The following is a 13899-nucleotide window of genomic DNA, read 5'->3' as shown; positions in this document are numbered from 1 at the left end:
CTAAGTGTAAGAAGGCAGTCTGAGAACGCTACATACTGTGTGATTCCAACTCTGTGACGTTCTGGAAAAGGCAAAGCCAGAGAGGCCATAGGTAGATCAGCGATTGCTGGGGGAGTGGGGGCCTGCGTGGAGGCGGGTGGAGTTGCACGGGCAGAGCACAGAGGATCTTTAGGGAAGTGAAAGGACTCTGTGAGATACGATAATAGTAGATACAGGCCATTGTACCTTTATCCAAATTGCATAAAACACCCGGAGTGAACCCCAGTGTAAACTATGCACTTTGGGCTCATCCTACATAAAAAAAAGACCCTTCTGGGCGTTCCCATCGTGGCTCAGCAGTTCGCGAGCCCGACTAGTATCCATGGGGATGCAGGTCCCTGGCCTTGCTCAGTGGGTCAAGGATCTGGTGTTGCCATGAGCTGCAGCGGAGGTTCCTACGTGGCTGTGGTGTAGGCTGGCAGCTGGAGTTCCGATTTGCGCCCCCAGCCTGGGAACCTTCATGTGCTGCAGATGCAGCCCTAAAAAAGACCAAAAAAAAAAAAATAATAATAATAATAAATAAAATTAAAACATTTAAAAATGTACCATTCTGGTGGCTGGTGTTGATAACAGAGGAGGAGCTGTACGCGTGGGTGCAGGTTATGGGGAAAGCTCTGTACCTTCCTCTCAATTGTGCGCCAAGACGATAAAGTAACGAGAAGGGTGCCGTAGTTGAAACCCTTGTGTTGTCAGCTAGGACTTGATGCCCCGGCTCTGCCATGACCCTCGGTTGGTTGGGTCAGCTTCTCTAGACCTTGGTTTGCTTTCGTCATGACTTGGTGTTTTAGGGGGTCTTCATGCCCTAAAATGGTGGGGATTTTTAGGTTATTGCAGCTGCACCTCAGTGATAGCTCCATTATAGACATAAAGAGTATGCATTTCAAGTTGTAAATAGAAGTTTAAAATGTTCCAGGCAAACTTTCCAGAAAAAGGAACTAACATCCTTGCACGTGTTACCTCCACTCATCTTCACAGTACCCTTGTCATCGCTGTTCACATGTCACATTATCCAAGGCTGGCACTCGCTAGTGTCCGTGTTTAATAGAAGACTGGAGCCCACGTCTGCCTTGGTCACAAAAATCCCTACTCTTCTTGTAAGCCGCTTTCTAATAGAACAGAGTTTTGAAACTGTAGGAAAAATCATGGAGTTATGTGTTACATATGTATATTTTGAATGTATACATATAAATGTATATTATAGATAGATGTCGAGGTAATATATATATGTGTTGTTTTTCATATTGACACTGTCTAAACAAGAACTTCAGGCAAAGGATGTTTTTGAACCTAGACTTAATTTGGTGTTATAAATTTCCGAAGAGAAGAAAAAACCAGTGAAGATCTGGGAAAGGGGGTTTCTCTTCGGGGAAATAGCCACAGTCCAGAGGAGATTCAGAGACAGCCCAGAACTGATCATGTGTTAATGATCTGCTCCGCTGCTTCTTACCACTGCTGCTTCTAATTTTTTTTTTTTAATTTTTAAATTTGTTTTATTTTATTTATTTTTATTTTTTACTTTTCCTTTTCAGCCACATCCGCAGCATATTGAGGTTCCCGGGCCAAGGACCACATCTGAGCTGCTGCTGCAGCAACACCAGATCCTTTTAACCCACTGCACCAGGCCGGGGATTAGATACTAGTTGGGGTCATTACCTCTGAGCCACAACAGGACGTCCCAGTGCATGCTGCTTTATTTCCCTCCTTTCCATCCGGGACAGGTGTGCCATGTTCCCTTTAAAACAATTTTTTTTTTTTTTTCTGGAGTTCCTGTTATGGTTCGGCGGGTTAAGAACCTGACATAGTGTTGGTGAGGATGTGGTTCGATCCTTGGCCTTGCTCAGCAGGTTAAGGATCTGATGTGGCTGAGAGCTGCATTGTAGGTCACAGATGCAGCTCGGCTCCCACGTTGCTGTGGCTGTGATGTAGGCCGGCAGCTGCATCTCTAATTCCACCCCAAGTCCAGGAATTTCCATATGCTGCAGGTGTGGCCCTAAAAAAAGAGAAAAAAAAATTTTTTTATCAGTTATATTCCTTTGATCCTGCCATCTCTTTCATACTCAGATCACAGGTTATCATTTTCTTCATTATCACTGTTGACCGTTATCATGGCTGTTAGACTCCTTCCATTTCTTGAGAAACTTCTGGCCAGGTGCCTTACTAGGCTCTTTACATGTCTTGTCTCAGACCTGTGAAGTGTCTCATTTTATTATTTATTTATTTATCTATCTGTCTATCTTTTTAGGGCCGCACCCCCAGCATATGGAGGTTGCCAGGCTAGGGGTCGAATCGGAGCTGTAGCGGCCAGCCTACACCACAGCTCACGGCAACGCTGGTTCCTTAACCCACTGAGCGAGGCCAGGGATTGAACCCGTCTGTGTCCTCATGGTTACTAGTCAGATTCATTTCCACTGAGCCCCGACGGGAACTCTTAGTTCTTTTATTTTTTTGGCCTCAGCATGCAGCGACTTGATGTGGCATCTCAGTTCCTAGACCAGGGGTTGAACCAAGGCCACCGAGTACTCACCACTAGGCCACGAGGGGACTCCCCACCCGTGTCTCATTTTAAAGGCATAGAAACTAAGGCTCAGAGAGCTAGAAACTGGTGGATGAGATTTACATCTAGGCAGGTCACACCGTGGCCCATGTCCTGGCCCCCTTGCTAGCTGTCTAGATTCAGGAAGTAATTTCTAGTCATTCAGATTCCCTCCTACATGGTGGCCAAACTGTTGAGTGGACAGTAACGGGTAATGTTTCTTGAATACTAGTTACATGCTGTAGAGGGACTGTATTTTTTTCTTCACGACAACCTCATTGTTAGAAGCTATTATCCCCATTTTGGGACCCCAGCTGTACGCGAGAAGCACCTGTCTGTCTTCGAAGCAGTATTTCCTGCTAACACAGACCCGAAGTAAGTGAAATGTGGCTGAGGTCATGGTAGCTGTCGGGACTTCCTGTGCAGCCCGGGACAGCCGAGTCCGTGTGACAGGCAGGGGAGATCTGCTTTCAGGACACAGGGAGGCACGTCCGGCCGAGACAGGTGAGCTGAGAAACCGCAGAGGCAAACCGGGCTGAGCACCCATCCTAACTGTTCTCAAGACACGGCGTCATCCGTCTCAGGGAAGCTCACCTCTCAGCATCGTGAAAAATTACCCGTCTGAAACCGGGAGCCACCATCGTGATTAGCTGGAAACACGAGGTATTTTGGACTAAGTTGAAAGCAAAACAGAGAAAACCACCATCGCAGCTCTTCAGCAATTGCACTTGAATGAAATCCAGGTTCTGTCTCACGGCTCCGGGGTCCCTCACAGCCACCCCTTCCCTCCCAGCGGGACCTCCTGCCGCTGTCTCCTTGCTGGTCGTTCATATCCCATTCTGCGCACCGGCCGCCAGTTCCCGGAAGATGCCAGGCCCTTTTCTGCTTTGAGGCCTGGATGTTGTGGCCCAGCCCTCACTTCCTGTTCCTGCTCCCCCTTCAGGGGGCTCTCCCCACCCGCCACATCTACAGGGAGTCGTCCTCTGCCCTTCAGCCGCATCCTGTATTCACCTCGTGTGTGTTTCTTGTTTGTCTCCGCTCGTCCGGAGCCGCCCACCGACTTGGACTCTACCCACAGCTCTGTCTGCACTTCAGCGGATGCGCAACACGTGTGATTTGCAGATAGGTGTCCAAGAGGTGGATGAACGAAAATCATTAACTTATCTGTGTACCGGTGGCAGCCAGGTAGAAAACGGAACGGCGATGAGAGGCCATTAATCACAGGAACAAAAAATGTCAAATAGAACCTGGAAGTAAACTTGTGCAGGACCTGTGTGTATTTGTTAAACGAAACTTATCACAGGCACTGTGACTTCAAAGATGAATAAGACAGGGAGTTCCCATCGTGGAACAGTGGAAGCGAATCCGACTAGTATCCATGAGGATGCGGGTCCCATCCCTGGCCTTGCTCAGTGGGTCGGGGATCCGGTGTTTCTGAGAGCTGTGGTGTAGGTTGCAGACTCGGCTCAGAACCGTGTTGGTGTGGCTGTGGCCTAGGCCGGCAGCTGTAGCTCCAATTCGACCCCTAGCCTGGGAACCTCCATATGCCGAAGGTATGGCCCTAAACAGCGGGGGAGGAAAAAGATGAATAGAGTTCCTGTTGTGGCACAGTGGAAATGATCTGACTGGGAACCTTGAGGTTTCAAGTTCAAGCCCTGGCCTCGCTCAGTGGATTAAGGATCTGGTGTTACTGTGAGCTGTGGTGTAGGTCGCAGATGCGGCTCGGATTTGGTGTTGCTGTGGCTGTGGCATAGGCCAGCAGCTACAGCTCCGATTAGACCCCTAACCTGGGAACCTCCACATGCCGCAGGTGCAGCCCTGAAAAGACAGAAAGACCAAAAAAAAAAAAAAAAAAAAAAAAAGATGAATAAGACAAACATGGTCCTTGCTTGCTTGGAACTTAGAAAAATTTAAGAAAAATTTAACTGAGACAGAGATGAAGCCATCATTTCTCCTAAAAATAGCATGTATGCTATTTAACTCAGAATTCTGTCTCCCTGTTTTTTTGTGGGGATGGGGACAGGAGACGGGGAGATATATAGCCGAACAAAATTATTTGTTTTTTTTTTTTTTTTTTGCTTTTTCTACGGCTGCTCCTGTGGCATATGGAGTTCCCAGGCTGGGGTCAAATTGGAGCTATAGCCGCTGGCCTACGCCAGAGCCACAGCAACACCAGATCCGAGCCGTGTCTGCAACCCACACTACAGCTCACGGCAATGCCAGATCCTTAACCCACTGAGCAAGGCCAGGGATCGAACCCGCAGCCTCATGGTTCCTAGTCGGATTTGTTAACCACTGCGCCATAATGGGAACTCCTGAACAAAATCATTTGAAGTTTATCTGAGAAATATAAACCTCAGAGACTGCTGGATTTTTTTAAAGAACAGTGATGGGTGCTCCGCTTAGTTGGACTTGAAAGCTACTGAGATATGGACAGCTGGCTTTGGTGTAAGTCATGGGTAGAGGTGGAGGTGGCGTTTCAGATCACTGGGTAATCAAAGGCTCTGTCAACCATCGATATTCGGATGTGGGCTGAATCACTTGAGGGAAAAATGAGATTAAATCTTTACCTAAGACCATACTTTTCTTTTTTTCAGCTTAATGAAAGGTTTAGCTGTAAAAAGTGAAGCCATCAAAGTCCTGGAAGAAAATGCAGATGGCTTTAATGTAGATGATACAAAAATGCGAGGATAGATGAACAGATGAATGCACAAAAGGCCTTTCGAAGCCTGAATAGTAGGCAGAAACCTTAAAGCTTAAACTCACATGGCAAAACAAAGAAGGGGGCAGTTTTTAATATAACAATAGATGGTGGTTAATAAGCTTAATATGTAAAATGTTCTTACAAACCAGTAAGTGGGCTGTATCTTGAACCCTCAAATCTTGGAGCTGGAATGGGTCTAATGCAATACTGACGTTTTACTGTGATGATGTCGAGTCCCAGAGAAGACAATTTACCTACTCAGAACCGTACAGCTAGTTGCTCAGTAGGATCCCACGGGCAGGGGGCAGGGAGGAGTTGTAAACAGCCTCCTCTGTCCTCGTACTGGCATCTGCCCAAAAAATGGCGGTTAATTTATACCATTTAAAAGTAACAATTTTCTGAGTTCCCTTGTGGCACAGTGGGTTAAGAATCTGGCATTGTCACTTCAGCGGCTAAGACTGCTGCTCTGACGAGGGTTCTGTCCCTGGCCTGGGAACATCCACACGCTGTGGGCGCGGCCCCCAAAATAATAATAATAATTTTCTAACTACCCGTGATAGGTTTTTTTGTTGTTGTTGTTTAACCCCTACTTAGTCTCTTTTTACTTTGTACTAATTCTTGTTCCAAGTCAGTTTAATTTTTTGTCAATGACCCTTTTAGAACGTGCGATTCTTTCTTAAAAGCAGCCTATGTTAATATGTCTTCCAGGGGTGAATCGGGTGCCGGGAAGACAGAAAACACTAAGAAAGTGATTCAGTACCTTGCTCATGTCGCTTCTTCACACAAAGGACGAAAGGACCATAATATTCCTGTAAGTTTTTGTTCTGCTTTTTTTTTTTTTAACCCTCAGATGCATTCTTTTGTCACTTAAGAGACAAGAACAAGGACACAAGTGTACTGAGTGTGCCGCTGTGATTGGCAGCTCCCTTGTCCCCGCCACCCCCCCCCCCAGCAAGGAGGGAGCTAGGACATCAGGAAATGGCTAGTGACTTCCAGCAGGGCAAACCGGAATTACGGTTGTCACTCGCCGAAGTGCCAATCATATGTTTCTTGGAAAGGTGTAGGTGCGAATTTTTGTAAAGTCGTGCACAGTGCTTACGAAGACTTATTTTCCACCCAAAGAAGATCTTGTCAGCGGTTCTTTCTGAACCTAGAGGGCAGCCTGCTGGCGCCCACAGCAGCCCGAGGGGAGGGTCGAAGTTTGGGGAGAGCGGATGCCAGCAGCCCGTCACCTTAGTGTGCGGAGATGTAGGGGGAGCAGTTCACACCCCTTGAGCGAATGCCCGCCTCTAACCAGCTTTCTCTGACTCGGGGCCTTGGCGAGACCCGGCCTGCTAACATTCGCATTTGTCTGTTTGTGATGAGCAGCAGGAATCACCTAAACCAGTGAAACACCAGGCAAGTGCTTTTCTTTCTGCTTCTTAGTCTTGAGTGTCTGCACTAATTTCTGTCTTTCGATCGAGTCTCTGCTGGAACCCCACGCCGTCAGTTCTGCGTGAAATCGCTTATGAACAACATATTTCATTTGAAAATGTGTTGCTTTGAGGCTTAGTCTTTCCTGAGAAGCGGCATGTCGTTGTGCTTTCCGTCTGCTTTCTGGAGGAATTTTAATACTCATTTTCCATCATGACATTGAACCATATGTTTGTGAAGCCCGTAAACTTAGGGTTTTCTGTGTCAACTACCCGCTGCAGTTACTTTAATATTGCTTAAATGCATGGAAGCCCCACTTTGTGCCACACTTGAAATTTTTGAATTTGGGGCTCCAGCTTAAAAAGCTGCGACTTAAAATTTTTCTCAGGAGTCCCCTGCTGGCCTAGTGATTAACACTTGGCACTTTTACCTCTACAGCCTGGGTTCAGTCCTTGGTCTGGGAACTGAGATCTCACAACAAATTGCCACATATGGTGCCCCCGCACCCCCCCCAAGAAACCTAATGATAATTCATTCGATAAAATAAATCACCTGTTTTTAAAAAGTAATAACACATTTTTTAAAATTTCCCATTTGTTAACATTGTATGGCCTGATAGGTGTTTTAGCCCCAAAGCCTCATTGTATTTGGTAAGTCAATTTAGAATTTTCTTTATCTAGGGCAAGTAGTGGAGAGAAGTGTTGTTTTCCCTGATTATCGGACGCCCACCTCTTGGCTCCTCGGAGCATTTCCTGCCGCCCGGAGAGCGAGGGCCGCGCCCAGGCAGGTGCCTTGGGGAGAGGGCCCTCGGCACTGGGCCGTCATCCTCTCCCTAGCGTGGGAACGGTTCGCGTCTGTCTTCCCTGAGCAAAGTGCCGCCAAGCTCGGAGGAAGCAGGAAAGGATAGGCCGATGATCGGTTAACAAAAAGAAACGATCATGAGCACCTGAAAGCTTCAGCTCCCGAGACACCCAGACAGCTTTTTCAGAATTCTCAAGACGTTCTCAGATGCCACAGCTGTACTCCCTCGGAGGGCCCCTGATGCTTTTTGCCTTTAGCTGCCGACCAGACCAGCGGTAGCGACGGCCTGGGAGGATTAATGAAAGCATCATTATCCTCGAGGATATTGAAAGGCTGCTTTGCCAGTTAAAGGAGGAACCTCTAGGCCAGCAAGCAGCTCTTCTTGGTGTCTTGGAGTACGTGCTAAATGGCCTTCTCACGTGGACTTCGATTGCTGGCAGAATAGGGTTACACAGTGAATGTCCCGATTCCGCTTTCCAGGTGTCCCTTAGCTTACACACGTCATTGTCATCAACATTTTGTTTCGATGTCATCTCAAACGGCAGGGCGGGTCCCCGCTGTATGTGAGGAGCATGCCTCGCCCCAGGTTTTACTTTGGGTCAAATCAAGCCCCGCAAGCAAGGTCCCCCCGAGAGGCGGCAGCTTCTCTGGGCCGCGCTGCGCAGGCATCCCTGACTTGCATGTCCTGCATGTTCTCGCTCTGCACAGAGCCTTCGGTGCTGCTTTTGCCAAGTCGCTCTCAGTACGTGCCTTGTCGAGGGGCAGCCGTGCCATGTTTCATAGGCGCCAGCCCGGGTTCTCACTTCGCTTTTCTTCCCCAGCACACAGGAGGACGGTGTGACACTCCTGAGTGTAGGGGCTGGTCACACCGCGGGGAAGGTCATTTCAAGAACTTCCTTCTTTCCCCACACCCCCCCCTCCCGGGTGCCCCTGGGCCAACTTCCCCACCCCATTTTGAGGACAACCGCCGTAGAGTAATGGTTATGCTTTGCAAGGCCAGTGTTTCAGTTTAATCTCACTGGTTTCTGAATCGTTTGTTTGTTTTCACTGTTTTTTTAGGGCCGTATCTGTGGCATATGGAAGTTCCTAGGCTAGGGGTCGAATCAGAGCTACAGCTGCTGGCCTACACCACAGCCACAGCAACCAGGATCCGAGTCACATCTGTGACCTACACCACAGCTCACGGCAACGCTGGATCCTTAACCCAGTGAGCGAGGCCAGGGATCGAACCCACAGCCTCATGGATCCTAGTTGGGTTCGGTAACCACTAAGCCACGACTGGAACTCCTGGTTTCTGAATTTACATTGAGCTTTACAGACAAAACTTGCTCAGATTCCTAGGAAGCATTTGTATAAAATGCTAGCATTTTATCACTAGACAGCAGTGTAAATTATAAAAACAAAGAAAGATTTGTAGGCTCCTGATTTTGTTTTTCATTTATTTTTCTCTTTGCTCTTTTTTGAAGACAACTTTATTGAGGTTTCAATTCATGTCCTACAAAGGCTCACCCTTTTAAAGTGGACACATCACTGGTGTTTTAGTGTATTTGCGAACCATGAAATAATGACCACAGTCAATTTTAGGACATTTTCCTCACCCCAAAAAGAAACCCTGAACCTATTAGGAAGCAGCTTCCATGTCCTCCCAGGCCTTGGAAATCACGTCACTCCTTCCTGTCTCTGGATTTGCCTGTCTGGGTAGTTTTTGGGGCCGGAGTCATGTAAAGTGTGACTGTCTTTCCTGTAGCATAATGTTTCAAGTTCATCCATGTCGAAGCTTGTGTCAGTGCTCCATGCCTTTTTTATGGCCAAATCATAACCCGTTATGTTAAATTTGTCACATTCTGTTTTCGTCACTCGTCCATTGGTGGCCATTTGTATTGTTTCCACGTGGGGGCCGTTACGAATAACGTTGTGGTGTCCACGTTTCCACGCAGACCCATCTGTCTTGCTCCTGGTGGGGGGTGTGCCTGGGAGTGCAATGGCTGGGTGCGGCAACTCTTTGAGCGTGTTGAGGAACTGCCAGACTTTGCCGAAGAGGCTGCCCTGCCCAGTGTTACCCTCCCACCAGCCATGCAGGTGCAGGCCGCTTTCTCCACTCGCTGGCCAGCCCTCATCACTGTCTTTTTATTAAGGCCAGCCTAGCAGTGTGACGTGATCAACCTTTTATGTTGGCTTTATAACTTAATCTTCATTATGGAAACGTAAACAAACATAAGAGAGATGTTCAAAGCTGAGGTTACAGTATTTAAGAATAGACATTGGATAAACATTTACTGATAAACTTTACTTTTTATAACAAAATGAAGCCTCTTTTGCCGTAATGGCCCAGCCAACTGCAAGTCCACATTCAGGGCCCTGTTCCCACGTGGCAGGTGGCTGTTACAGGCCCTCGCTGGCTGGCATAACCTTCAGGAACATCCGAAGCCTGGACACCTGCTCTGTGACTTGAGAGCAGATTTACAGATGGCTCATTTCTAAAACTTGACCGTCCCCTAAGAGTGACTCCTTCAAGCCAGCCCCCCCACCCCATACCGACTCCTGAGTCATCCATATCTGGGTGTCAGCTTCCAGCTGACTTGGTGTTAACTGGACTCAACTGTCTTGAGCTAAGACGAGAGGTGACAGAGAGGAAGTAGCAATGCAGAAATCTGAGCCTGCGGTTGAGATCAGAGTCCAGTTCTCAGCATGGTGACTGGTTACTGCTGCCGCCAGCTTTCCACTCCCCTCTCGTGGTCAGCGGGACACCTGCAGCTTTGCGCATCAGGCCTGCAAGGGCCAGCTTGAGTCCAGCCTGAGGCCCCTGCTGGCTGAACTGGAGTTTTGAAAGAGGTGTATATTTTTTTTACCATTTTCAAACTCATCCTGTATCTTATAGCCTGTGTGCATAATACATGATGTAATAAACACAAGGGCATAGTTTTCATCACGACTGGTAAGCCTTTAAAAGCATCATGTAATTCTAAATGCCTAGAACTTTAAAAAAAAATAATTTAAATAGCTGATGCCGGTTTTCTCCCCCACATTCCCAAGTGACATTTCTTTTAGCGTGTAGAATAGAAACGGGGCATTGCCATCTAATTCTCGTGGAAAGGTTGGCACATAGTCACTGCCCCCTGATGGCCTGTAAATGGTTTCATCATTTGGTTGAGAGCTGTTAGCACTGTTTATCTAAATGTGAAATCATTCCGTGCAAAAATGATCAAATTTAGTAGACATTTCTTAAAGATCTTTTTTTTTTTTTTTTGCTTTTTAGGGCCACACCCGCAGCATATGGGGATTCCCAGGCTAAGGGTCAAATCAGAGCCGTAGCAGCCTACACCACAGCCAGAGCAATGCAAGATCCGAGCCGTGTCTGCGACCTACTCCGCAGCTCCCGGCAGTGTCAGATCCTTAACCCATTGAGCAAAGCCAGGGATCAAACCTATGTCCTTGGGATGCTAGTCAGATTTGTTAACTGCTGAGCCACAATGGGAAATCCTTAAAGGTCATTTTTGTGTGTTTTATAAGAGTCGCTTTGGGTCAGGCTTTTTGTGATCTAGGTATGAGTTTTTGAGAGCTTTGCTTGGTCTCCGAGATGTCAGAAATCCATTGGAAGACAAGTACCACCGCATCACGGTCAGCGTAGTGGCCCCAGTAGTAGGGACCCAAGACTGCAGCCACCACCGTTGCCATGAGGACGCTTAACCCAAGTCTCACAGCCCCTCTGGCTCAGCATCATCCCCAAGTGCTGGTAGAATATCCAGGACCTCTGGCTACCCATCCAGCCAGCAGACATTCCTGGAGCGTCATTTTGATGTGATATTAACCGACCCAGGGCAGGGCATACAGCCAGTGCCTTGAAGCCAATGGAAGAAAAAAATCGAATCGGGGTCAGTGGATCACACGTACACACATACACACTCTCACACACCCTAAGGAGAAAAGAACGATAAATTTGACCCAAAGAATCCCTGAAGCCGTGTCCAGGGAATATTAAAATACGGTGTTTCATCCTTGTTTTCCCTCCAAGTTAGAGAAACATTTTAAAGTCGCCATGATACAAATATCGTCCATCATCATCTTCAGGGCTTAGTGTGTAACTTTGAGGAGTCTGTCCTCTGACTCAGTGATCTGACTGCAGATACGTCATGGGAAGGCAGTGCCCTTACTCACCAAGTCAGTGTCCCCCTGACAGTGTCTACACTCTGATCACACAGACTGACCGAGGCTTAAGGGTTTCCAGAGCCCAAGCAGCGGTCGCAGAGCCGGACACCCAGGGCTTTGTGAGTTGTCAGCCACAGACGACGTGATGGCTGTGACCACTCTCCGCCAGGAGAAGCGCCCCTGTTCTGCCCAGCATCCTCCTGCGGTCTTCATCATGCCCTCAGCTGCTGCCCTGGATCCGGATGCCGTGTTGGAGACGTTTTGATGGCATGTAGCCTTGAGCAAGATTTTCATCAGAACTTGTCAGGTGTTTTGAAGTCCATAAACGGGAAGACCCCCTGCGCGGGGAGCATGCGTGTAAAGCTGAGAACGTGGGATGATGCCATTCCCGTGGCTTGAGGTTCCCGACTGGTTTCAGTTGCAGGCTGCAGTGAAGACGTGGAAAAACCCGGACAACCAGATAAATGCTCTGGAGTAGACGCGTGAGAGCGTAGCAGCTTCGCTGGGTCACGTGCTTCAGGGACATTCCCACCCTTTCACCAGAGCCTGCCACCCGCCTGACGTCTAACCATCTCGGGTAGACGCCGAGGCTGCGTGTATGGCATAGATTTGAGATTTGTGCCTGATTTTGCAGCGGATGGCAGTATAGCCCATCGGACAGTAACTGGCCATCCATTTAAAGAATCTTATGTGGGGTTCCTCCTGCTCCTTTTTTGCAGAGAGAATCGTATGAGCAAGCAGTGTTCATTCCTTTCTTTAGGTCTAGAATACTGTGGGTATTTTAAAATACAGGGGTAAGATGTGTGTTTGGAAAAAATCAGATTTATTTAAGTCCTACCATGTAATTCTGAAATTACATTCCAGAGGCCCAGCCTCACTTTGTAATGCTTTTCATGGCCAGGAACAGCCTCATGCAATCCCATGAAGTTTTCTGTGGTGTTTTAGGATTAAAGCACATATTAATATACTTATTTCTTTTGTTTGAAAACTCTGATTTATAGCTTAATTTGCAGGTAAGTAAGGACACTGGATAAAGCATACACTATGCCAAATACCCACACTTAGTTTTTAAAATGTGAGCAAGAATTCAGGAGCGTCACCATCTCCAAAATTGGCGTTGAGGACGTTACCCTGTCTGCATCATTAGGACGTTATGTGAAACCCTTGGAAAAATGCAAGTCTTACACCAGCACAATGGAAATTATTAGAATTTGCTGCCTTCAATCTTAAATCTTCGAAACAAGGCAAAGGGGAAATAAACAGAAGTAGAAGTATTAATATGTTCTTAGTTGAAGTATCATGCTAAATTCCATGAAAACCATTTGCTTTATTTTAAAAGTGCCCCACTCAATTTATGTGCCCTATCCTTAAATTTATCATCTGTCTAATGTGACATTTTTTTCCTCCTTGTGATCACTCAATAGATGCTAGTTCTTTTTCCTTTAGCAGAGCCCATTAAGACCAAGAATAAGAGGCCAACAGCAGAGTTTGCTGGATGGCAGATCAAATGAAAAGGAGGGAGGGAGGCAGTGTTGTGTTTGGTTTTTTCCTTGCCGACTGGAGCGGAGAGCCATTAGATTAACATATTTGCTTTTATCGATGTGCGTGTGTTTGTATGTGTGTAATGTCTTTTAGGGGGAACTTGAACGGCAGCTTTTGCAAGCAAATCCAATTCTGGAATCCTTTGGAAATGCGAAGACTGTGAAAAATGATAACTCATCTCGTTTTGTAAGTTTAAAAGCACCAACAGCTTTCAATTTCTCCAACTTCTAGTTAAATGTCTACTACGATCAAGCAAATAAAATACTTTCCTTCCTAATTGATGTAATATGGAACAGTGCTGGCCAGTAGAGATACAGTGCAAGTCACATGCAATGAAATATTTTCTCTCAGCCACATTTTAAAAAGCAAAAAAAGGGGGGGGAATGGGAAAGTAATTTAAATCACGTTTATTACATGACATATTTATTTATTATTATGTGGATATATGATGATGTAACCTCTCTGGATGTCTTCATGTTTGATTGGGGAGGATACACGATTATGGGGTTGGCGTGGAGTTTAAACGAGATGTGGATTGAGCACTTAGCACAGCGCTGGGCGTAGAAACACCCAGCAAATGAATTGGCTCTTGGATGGTGTCTCCTTGTTCTTTTCGTACCTTGCTGTTGCTGTGGGATGTGAGCTTCAGAATAATTTGCCGCTACTCTTACTTCTCTTTAGAGATTTCTTCTCAGCCGTTCGACTCTCTTAATTCCTTGAA

General features: G+C 46.9%; 1 protein-coding gene across 1 annotated transcript in view; it reads left to right on the top strand.

Moving 5' to 3' along the window:
* MYH10 (myosin heavy chain 10) overlaps window positions 1-13899 on the top strand; it is a 133974-nt gene that overhangs the window by 46971 nt on the left and 73104 nt on the right. The window contains 3 exon segments of the mRNA XM_021067863.1: window positions 5985-6087; window positions 6645-6674; window positions 13272-13364. Of these exon segments, the coding sequence (XP_020923522.1) occupies window positions 5985-6087; window positions 6645-6674; window positions 13272-13364 (226 nt within the window).

Source organism: Sus scrofa, chromosome 12 (genome assembly GCF_000003025.6).
Source record: "Sus scrofa isolate TJ Tabasco breed Duroc chromosome 12, Sscrofa11.1, whole genome shotgun sequence".
NCBI lineage: Eukaryota > Metazoa > Chordata > Mammalia > Artiodactyla > Suidae > Sus > Sus scrofa.
Note: the sequence above shows the minus strand (reverse complement) of the source record. Positions and strands in the feature narration are given on the sequence as shown.